Source organism: Lynx canadensis, chromosome F2 (genome assembly GCF_007474595.2).
Source record: "Lynx canadensis isolate LIC74 chromosome F2, mLynCan4.pri.v2, whole genome shotgun sequence".
NCBI classification, from domain to species: domain Eukaryota; kingdom Metazoa; phylum Chordata; class Mammalia; order Carnivora; family Felidae; genus Lynx; species Lynx canadensis.
In genome coordinates, this window is record NC_044320.2 from 40,507,956 (window position 1) to 40,518,466 (window position 10,511).

At 39.9% G+C, this 10,511-nt stretch overlaps 1 protein-coding gene across 1 annotated transcript; it reads left to right on the top strand.

Annotated features, from left to right (window-relative positions):
• Positions 1-1,477: 1,477 nt before the first annotated feature.
• LOC115505937 (cytochrome b-c1 complex subunit 7) lies at positions 1,478-5,874 on the top strand. Its single transcript, XM_030303744.1, has 4 exons — positions 1,478-1,568; positions 3,708-3,779; positions 4,825-4,991; positions 5,664-5,874. The coding sequence occupies exons 1-4, from the start codon at positions 1,550-1,552 to the stop codon at positions 5,739-5,741; spliced, it is 336 nt and encodes a 111-aa protein (XP_030159604.1). The 5' UTR covers positions 1,478-1,549; the 3' UTR covers positions 5,742-5,874.
• Positions 5,875-10,511: the final 4,637 nt, after the last annotated feature.

The window sequence follows — 10,511 nt, forward strand, 5'->3', positions numbered from 1 at the left end:
GGGTAATGAGGAAGGAAAAAGAGTTTAGTAGAGCACTGGTAAAGTAATGTGCCAGTGTAAAATGTATTGCATTTCTTCACATCTTTCAGACTTCACTTTGGCTAGTGTAGTCCGGGAGCAGCCCTCGTCAGTTTTTAGTGCTGCATAAGGACTGAGTAGTGTTGAGAATCTGGTGGCACAAAAGAAAAAAGGGGAAGGCAGTAAAATTTTAGGACTGGAATGTGACCAAGACCATTAAATCTAACCTCTTGAATTTACAATGAGATGGCTTTCTATATGGTTCCAGTTCTTAGCTTAAGCCTGAAGAAAACAAAAGTAGATATTTGTGGGTACTTGCTATGGATTGAATTGTCTCTCCAGAATTCATATGTTGAAACCCTAACTCCCAAGGTGATGGCATTTGGAGACAGAGCTTTTGGAAGATAATTAAGTTTAGATGAAGTAATATGGGTGGGGCCTTCATAATGGGATTTAATGCCCTTATAATATAGGCACAAAAGAGCTTGCTTTCTCTCTGCCATGTGAGGACACAGTGAGACTGCAGTCCTGCACCACCCACAGGAAGACCATTCAACTGAAACTGTGCTGCCACCTTGATCTTGGGCTTCTAGCCTTCAGAACTGTGAGAAATACTTTTGTTTTTTAAGCTATCCAGTCTCTGGTGTTTTGTTACAGCAGTTCAAGCTGACCATGACAGTAATGCTGCTAGAGGTTCACTAGTAACTGAATCAGTCACACTAATTCTAATTGCTTTCTGTCCCAAGATTTTAATCCCTTAGACTTAACATGTTGGGGCTGAGATCTTAAGAGTATATTTCTATCTTAAAATTGTACACAAACTCTGCTATATCTCTTAGTTTTAGCATCAATTTTTTTTGTTGTTGTTCTTATCTAACCTTCCCTTCCACTAAAATGGCTTGGTGTAGATCTTAAACTGGAGAAACGGAAGTCCAGAGAAGGTTAGGGTGCCTGGATTAGTAGTGTAGTTAAGTACATGGTCCTAGAGTTAAGGAGTCCCAAAGTTTTACCTAGATACTCTGATACCAGAAGATGATCTGGATTCTTTCTAGCTCTGTGGCCTTGGACAATTTATCCAACTTTTCTGAACCTCAGTTTCCTCTCTACAATGGGGATAATGACAGTACCTACCTTAGATTTACAACTAAATGAAAGAAAATGAGAATATGCAGGTAAAAGGCTTAGCGCATTACTATGTACAAAGGGCTCAATTAATACTCCGTAAATTCTCACAGCTTGTCCATTATAGAATCCAGGCTAAAGCCCCAGTGTCCTTATTCCTTGCCTAATGTTCTTCCCACCAGGTCACATGAAATGTTTAATGGAACAGGGTGCGCAAAACGCCAGACTTACTACAGCGGTCTGACCCAAGGGAAAGAGCGCCGCCAGCAGGCGCCCGAAGTCGGCGCCAAAACTGCGCCTGCGCGGGCGTCCTTCCTCGCCTGGTGACGCGACAGGTGGCGCCTGCGCATTGTGTCCAGCGCGTCCTTCAGGACTTACCCAGCAGGCAACGCTCCAGTATCGGGTCAAAATGGCGAGCCGGCCTGCGGGTAAGTTATTGGCGACCACCCTGCCAGGCATCGCCACGCTCAACCTTTTATTCTTGCAGCAATTTGCTCCACTTCCTCTGCTCTAAGGGGCCAGGTGTGCGGCGATGAGAAGCTGGCGGCTCCGCTCTAGCCTAAAGGACACCTTTTCCCTCATCCCCTTGCTGTCCCCGGGCTCACCTGGAGGGTCGGGAGGTGGATCTGCTGCTGGTGAAGGTGCCCGCGGTGGCTCCACAGCCCTGCCATTCCAGCTGCCTGTGCTCGGCAGTCCTTCCGCCCGACCTTAAAAAAGTTCAAGGGCACAAGGAGATAATTAGTGCAGGATTTTCAACCAGAATGAACCGAGTGCTTGCCGTGAGTCAAGCCCTATCATGTGCGATAAATTCTCCTGCCAGTGAGACGTGAGAGATTAGTACTAGTTTCCCTTTTCTGCAGATCAGGTAACCAAGGCAGAGTGGCCGGAGGAAATAGGTCTGCAAACTCGGTTCCCAACTTCACGCTTCTCAAACGGAAATTAGGGGCAGCTGAGCTAAGGTTACAGCCAAACTTCAGATTAATCTTGGCTTATTTGGGACGGCAGCTCGATCTGTAGGTTTGGATAAATTTGTATTTACTGTAGGCACTGGCGCAAACATACCTAATGGAATAGAATACAGAAATTACCAGAGTATTTAAAACAGATCGTGAGGACTAAGTAGGATTTTCCCTCCCCAGCACTATTTTTTGCCAGTCTCTGCCCTCTGGAGGTATACATTGGAATAGCTTTTAAAAACTATTGATCCCTTTCTCCTTGCCCCCAGCAGTGGTCGAAGCTGTTAGGAAACATCAGGTTGCCCGAAAAATCCATTAATTTAAATGACACTGAACTTTTTGGTGGCGGGGAGACATTTAAGAACTCATTGTTTCATAGTTTGACAAACGTAGAAAGCACTCCACTCTATCCTGTGTTTGAGAACTAGATAGACCTACAGGTGTGTTGTAAATAAACGGAGCTAATGTGGGTAAAGCAGATAGGATAGTGCCTAGCATGCAAGTGTTCAATGGATATTAATCATTACCACCATCAATGGTAAATATGTTTACAGATAATTTGTCCTCTACAAGTATGTTTGTAGATTGTTGACTCTTTGGCACTTGTTTTTCTAGAAGCAATTTTATACATGGTGCTTAATTTTCAAGGAGACTTAACCAAAGTTCTGTAATCTGTGATATACTAAGGAGTAGGGATAAGGAGGGATTGAAATAAAAGGGAAGTTTGCTTTCGTCCCTTAGTGAGGGGCTAGCCCCAGACAAAACTTTAAAAGAAAATTTAAACATGCTCTTCCTCCCCTTCTTACCACCTCTCTCCTACGAATACGTCAGGCACTATCATGTTGCCCTTAGCCTCTACTGGGTTATCCCATCAGGCTCAGTCCTGCTAGGCTTTAACACTACTTATTTCTTCTCATCCATTTCCTTGTTGGAAAATTAGCTACTTGGGAGGAGGAAAGTGGGCTGCTTCTACCATAATCTATATTAAATGACAGGCTAATGGTATCAAAATCCTCCCAGAAATATATATATATATATTCGGGAGATATAGATATAGATATATATAGAGAGAGGGTAGCCAAGTGAAGTAAAGGTAATGTGGAATAAAGATTTTGGAGGAAGAGGGTCATTGAGACCTGCCAGCCTATCCTGAAGTCTTATCTTCTTTTCATATAACTCCAACTCCTTTGAAAAGTTTACACTTCCTTCCTGTAATTTCTGAAACTACAAAAGGTGGAGGAGTTCCAAGTACCATTCCCATATCCTACCCCTTCAGTTCTGATGGTAACAGGTACATAAAAGGATGGGACACTTGACATGGAGAGGCTGGAGTGGTAATAAGTACCTCTATATAGATCTTTTGTACATCAGATACTTGAGTTTACCCTTTTTCCCATGACTTGCTGCCCACCTTTTTTTAACCTGTGATCACTTTTGCTCATAGATACAATAAGCAGTTTTTATCTATATAGGATATGCGATTTTAAAAGGAAATTCCTCCCAATGTTTGCATTCTCTAACAAGGTAATAAAAGTACTGGTTGCTTGCCTGTCTACATGTTCATATAGTATAATAAGTGAATCATAGCAACTAACAGTGTGACAATATCAGTTGCAGCATCAAGTCGGTGGCTGGAGGGTATTCGAAAATGGTATTACAATGCTGCAGGGTTCAATAAACTGGGTGAGTATCTGAGTTTTCTTCGGTTTTCTTGTTTTGCTTTATCTGAGAGTAGTGCTTTTGCAAGAGTTAAGATTCCCAAAAACAGTTTAACTGTACCTGTGTACATTAGAGAATTTTAAAATTAGGCCACATTTTATTGTTAAGTCATTTCCTTTTTATTATTTTGAGAAGAGAGTAATAGAATCATCTCAGATGTTTGAGATGGAAATAAATTATGTTCTTGAAATATGGTAACAGTACATTTTCCTTATACATTCCCTCTCCCAACTCCTCCACTTAGCATTTGAAAATTTAAGTTATAGGAACTTCGAAAGTAAGAGATTTTTCAAATGTTAAAATTGTCTGGCATTTTTACAATCATCTGATACCTGAACTTTTTAAAAATTTTATAATTTGCCATGAACTTCATCTTTTTATTAATTGAAGCTTGATGGAAGTGTCATTAAATGTTACTGGTTCTTGGGGCGCCTGGGTGGCTCGGTCGGTTAAGCGTCCGACTTCAGCTCAGGTCATGATCTCACGGTCCGTGAGTTCGAGCCCCGCGTCGGGCTCTGTGCTGACCGCTCAGAGCCTGGAGCCTGTTTCAGATTCTGTGTCTCCCTCTCTCTGCCCCTCCCCTGTTCATGCTCTGTCTCTCTCTGTCTCAAAAATAAATAAACGTTAAAAAAAAAAAAATTAAAAAAAAAATGTTACTGGTTCTTTAGTACACTGTCATCTTAAGATTCTTTAATACCTTGATCTCAGATGTAAAGTATAAGAAAATAGACATGTGGTTTATTGATGTGTGTTTAAAAATAAAGTAGATATTTTAAATATTTTTAAAATTGTTTCAGAGGAAATGTGAGTTTTGTGGCAGTGTATTTTAAAAGGCTCTTATTTTGTTTCTATAGTATGTTTAAGAAATAACCCATTATTATGTATGAAATACATACATATTTCACCTGAGTCTTGAGTTATAAGTCATAAACATATTTACCCATTTTTTTTTTAAATGTCTGATTTTTGAGATGTGTGTTCAATCTGACTCTCTTGTTTTTTATCATAGGACTAATGCGAGATGATACAATATATGAGAATGATGATGTGAAAGAGGCCATAAGAAGGCTTCCTGAGAACCTTTATAATGACAGGATGTTTCGCATTAAGAGAGCACTGGACCTGACCATGAGGCACCAGATCTTGCCTAAAGAGCAGTGGACAAAATATGAGGAGGTAGCACAGCTTTTATGTATCTGACAATGTTGGCCTCCAAGGATTGAGCATTAGAAACAGAGAAACACATTCATTTGTACAGTTAGGGTTCTTAAGGTTATGTCAAAGAAATATCCTCATGGCAGTCCAGTGAGGTTAGTAGGGCAAATGTTAGCTCCATTTTAGAGATAAACACCTTGAGACTTAGAGGTGATGTGACTGTTCCAAAATCACTAAGCAAGTCTCTAATGTAGAGATCCAGGGCTGGAATCCAGATCGTGTCTCTTCCAGCCCATTGTTCTCCCTCTGCACTCTGCTTTCTGCTCAGATGAAAAAATTGGTGATATGCATGTGATCAGCCCATGGAGTGGCCCTCTAGCTCCCAGGAAGGACTCCGAAGTAAACCCTCCTCTTGAACTGCATTGAAACTAGGCAAAGGCTTGTACTCTCATCTCTTCTTCTCTGGCAGACTTTCCTCTCATAACCTATCAAAGCAACTTATTACAGTATCTTTGTGGGCTTTTACATGTTAGAAAAGCAGACCGTTTTTAGCCTGCTTCAATATATATATTTTTTAAGTTAGAAATAAAAATTAATTTTGATGGATTTCTTTTGTCGAAGACCTGTTGAGTGTTAGGGATATATCAGTGTGTGATATTGGCATATAATATTTTTCTTTTATTCATTCTTTAGGATAAATTCTACCTTGAACCATATCTGAAAGAAGTTATTCGGGAAAGAAAAGAAAGAGAAGAATGGGCAAAGAAATAATCATGGAGTTGAAATCTGTGGTTGCAGCTGCCCTCAGATATTTTTAAGAGATTGGGTAAACCCAAAATATACAATTTGGAACTATTTGAGCTGCAAATGTATTAACTTTAAATAAATGTCTATTGTAATTATTGTTGGGATGTTTGAATTCTAAACCCTATTCTGAGCAACTACTGAATTTACTTCCCTGTTACAATTCTAAGATACTTTTTAGTTAGCATTTTACTCCTTCCTGGAGCTTAAAAAAGCTACTTTAATCAGTTTTCCTCACTGAGTGGATAACTTCTTAATGTACTGAAGGATATAACATTCTTCCAAGTAGAATAGTCACCTTTGTATTGCCTTTGTAGATTAGCAGTATACTTAGAAGCCCCCTCAGGGCCTAACTCGCAGGGATGGTATAGAGCAATTTGCCTAGATCCTCCTTTGATCATGGATTTGGTCATGGCAAAGCAGTTCTCCTTTAACATACTTAATATTTTGTAAGATTTATGATTTGATTTTGCAATCCATTTGAGTTCTGTTATTGGTACAGTATCACAGATCACAGAGAAATGGTTGAGGATGTTGACAGATGCTAGTATTGGGACGTGGTTTAGTGAAGGACTATATGAGATTAGTAAAGATTTTTGTGTCAAGGTGCTTCCCTATCAGGCCCAGTGAAGCAACTAAGACAAATTCTCACAACCAAGGACCATTGTTTTCAGTGATTCAGTTTCGTTCCTCTCTCACACCTTTGCAAATTAATTTGAATCTCATACGTTGCTGATGGGTGTTCTATGGATATAACCCATTTGGATAACATTTTGGCAATATTTATCAAGAACCGCAAACTTTTTCTAAATAATTCCAGTAGTGGCCACCATTATATTGAGTGATTGTGATTATTTTACATTAGACACTGTGCACTTTGTGATCATTAATCTTACCGCAATGCAGTGAGATAGGATTATTACTCCTTTACAAATTGAGAAAGGCTTACAGAGATCAAGCAACTTGTCCAAGGTCATGCATCCACAGAAATAGTGTAGGACTCCAAAACCGTGATGGAATGATACTTTATGAAAAGGATGTTTTTGCAGCACTGCTTATCAGAGTGAAAAACTGAGCAATGAAAGTTTTCAGTAATAGGACATGACTAAGCTGTGCTAAGTGGAAAAAGTATATTAAGAGAGTTTTAAAATTTAGAAACTTCGGGGTACCTGGGTGGCTCAGTCGGTTAAGCGTCTGACTTCAGCTCAGGTCATGATCTCACAGTTCCTTGGTTCAAGCCCCGTGTCAGGCTCTGTGCTGACAGCCTAGAGCCTAGAGCCTGCTTCAGATTCTGTGTCTCCCTGTCTGTGCCCCTCCCACACTCGTGTTCTGTCTCTCTCTCTCTCCAAAATAAACATTAAAAAAAAAAAAAAGTAAAAACTTGGAAACTTCTTATGATATTAAATGAAGAAAGATGTAACCAGGTGAAACAAAATCCCCGACTCTTGGTTAAGGAAAGACTGGGGAAACATTGAGATGGCAACAGTGGTTATCTTTTACTGAATAAAGGTAGTATTTATATTTTTCCTTTTCTCTAATAGTCAATTTTTTATAACTGAACAGCAGTCACTTTTACAGTAGAAAAGGAAATCGCAGATATTTGTGTTCTTGGCACAAAAGCTGTAGGTCATAGGATCTCTTGACTTGCTTGAGCCCCCTGCCCCAGGGGCTCTTATGGGTGAAATGGTAGCTAACAATAAGACTGAACAATTTTTCTAAAACATGTTCAGGCTGAATAGGGAAGACTGGACTGAAGAACAGCAGGCAGGTTGTGCCCTTGTATTCCTTTGTCACCGGTGAATTCCTAGTACAAGCGAGGATTGAAAACCACTCAGGCAAGATCAAGATTCCCTGGGGGCTTTTAAAGATCAGGCCACACTTGGAGGAGGTTTCAACATAGTCCTGCTTCACAGAAAAAGACTAAGAAAACAGACTGTCCTGAACCCCTGTTTTTAAAACCATTTGGATTTTCCTTGACTAGGACTCTCCAGAGGCTCCTTAAGTTAAAGATCACTTTTGCAGGAGTCTATATATAATTATTCAACTAGGCAGCCAATGTGTACCTTTGCAAGGAGACCAGAGCTGAAGCATCTCAAACTGGACCCCTACAATGGTATGTGGGGAGAAGGATGGAGTGGAGGGAGGCTGAGGTACTAAGCTTAGGAACTATGTTTGCAAATGCTGTTGGTATTTAAAGCAAGCCTAAAGGCTCCCCTGAAAGATGGGGGCAAACAATTGGCCAAGGTTAAGGTGTAACAAACAGCTGGGTCATCCACCTGCTCAAGGTAGAGAATGAGGCATGACAGTAGGGTGATCTGTGACTTTGTGAGAGCTCTTTCTATAGCCAAACTGTAAGGCTTTTCTATGTCAATTACCTGATTCTTCTGAATAGAAAAGGTATGCAAAAGTTCTTAGAAAACCATGAACGCTATATCAAAGTTTTTACTGTTAATTATAATTATTAGTATTGTTCTGCTTGTTATGAGGAATAAGACAGTAGAAGGAGTATTTGGCCATTGAAAGAATAGTTGAAGGGGTGAGAATTTTGTTAATTGGTCAATGAAATACTTTCATTTGAAGAGAGGGCCTTTTTGCTACCAAAAGCTGTAGTGTTTGAAAAATCAGCATGGGCGTATCTGAAATACAGAGGCTTATCATCCTATAGACAGAATAGAGTGATTCAGAAATGATTGTGGGTTAGACTGCCCAGAGATGAGTCCATGACTCATTGTGTAACTTCAGAAATATGATTTGACCTCCTTGTGCCTCAGTTTCCTCAACTCTACAATGAGGCTAATGATGGAACCTACTTTACAAGGATATTGTGAAAATTACCTGACTTCCTTACATGTCAAGCACTTAGACTAGTTCCTGGCACATGGCTAGCACTAGGAGGCTTAGCTTCTGTGCTCCTTTAGGTGAATAGAAAGAATAAATATTCTGGGGAGATGCACTCAGCCATCAAGTCTGGTTAGCTGACTTGAGGTCCAGGTCCTGGGCACGTCTCCTCAATCTCCCCTGTGGCACTCTCATTTCTGGTCCATCTGCCTCCTTTGGCTGTCTGACCTTGAATGAAGGTACCCATTAGCCGAGATGAGGACAGATGGAATTGGTCCTGTATGACAGCTTCACTGGGATGGAGCCCAGCTAAGACTTTGCTGTCTCCTTGTTTTGCCTTTTGAGTTGAGTTTGTTTTTTTTTTAAACTTTCAAAATTTCACATCCTGCTAGTTTATGTTGTACAGCGTAAAATGTTTGGTATTTTTTATCGTTCAAAGTTTGAGGTTGATTTAAGTTTTGAATGCATAATTTCCTAGACCTTGAAGAAAGATTCCTTACTCTGAAGTGGTTTACTTTATCTTTCTGTTCTTTGCAATTCCATCCAACACCTGGCTTATGTTCACTGCTGTAGTACATCAGTCAACCTTCATGTTGCTGAGGTGTAGGAAGCAGAGTAAGGAATGGTGGGGCCTCAGGTCTCCAAATACTGACTCTGATTCGAATCCCAAACTGCACAGCAATGTTTGGTAACGTTCCCAAATGGCGTTCTCATGGCTTGAACATCTATGTGATGCTCTATGAATGGTACCAACATGTTTTTTCTTCTTGTTGTATTTTTTTTATGTTTATTTATTTATTTTGGGAGAGAGAAGGGGGCACATGCACAGGGAAGAGGAGAGGCAGAGAGAGAAGGAGAGAGAATCCCAAGCAGGCTCTGCACTGTCAGGGCAGAGCCTGAGATGGGGCTCCATCTCAAGAACCATGAGATCATGACCTAGGCCGAAATCAAGAGTCCCACACTTAACCAACTGAGCCACCCAGGCGTTCCAGAACCAACATGTTAGTGAAGGAATGTTCACAGGCAGCACCATTGCATATTTTAAAACTCTAGAATCTTAATAAAGTCCCAGGTGTAGATTTTGATAATGATTTCTTATTTACTTTAGGGGCTCCTTTTTAAGGCATTAATTCTGCACTAATTCTGACTTTCTAAAAGATTCATTAATAAAAATAAAAACTGGGCCAAAGCCCAAAGTTCCTATAGCCATAATAAATCCTTCTATATTCACAAACATGATGGGGTTTTGTTAATATAGACATCCTGTGTGTAGTGTTGAAAATACCCAAAGTACTTGGAATTTTTAAGTTAGGTGAACATAAAAACTGTACTAAGCAAAGCCGTGACAACCTGATGGATGAAGGGAATTGAGTTTACACTGAATGAGTGACATGAATTTTAGGAACTACCGGTATCAGAGATGAACACAGTTGAAGGGTGAATGAAACACAGAACTCTAGAAAATACAGGGAAAGGGTCCCTTGTTGGAATAGGTACTAAATTCTGCCACTAGGTGGCGATACACTACAACTTTACAACTTCAAGGTCCACTACACCAGTGCAATTGAAAATTTATCCATTCTGTGCCCCAACTCCCTCCCCTTCATTTTTCAGGATGACAACACCTTAGAGGTTTATGACCATCAGGAGAATTTACAACTAAGCTATATACTGATGTAATGAAATCTAATATATGCTGTGCAATGAATTATGAGATGTTATTTAGTTTCAGGATTTTATTACTTCAATCAGTTATGACCATATTTCCTTTTATATGATTGCTCACTCTTTAAACATACCAGATGACTGTATAAGGAACACCTAATAAAGTCTATAGATGTTAAAATATGAATGTTTTAATTTATTTGCCATAATTTGTTTAAATTCTGGTTATACTGT

Excerpts from the sequence above, each read along its gene's own strand:
- LOC115505937 (XM_030303744.1), top strand. Across the intron at positions 3,780-4,824 it reads TGCAGGGTTCAATAAACTGG|GACTAATGCGAGATGATACA; the intron begins GTGAGTATCTGA and ends TTTTTATCATAG. Across the intron at positions 4,992-5,663 it reads AGTGGACAAAATATGAGGAG|GATAAATTCTACCTTGAACC; the intron begins GTAGCACAGCTT and ends TTCATTCTTTAG.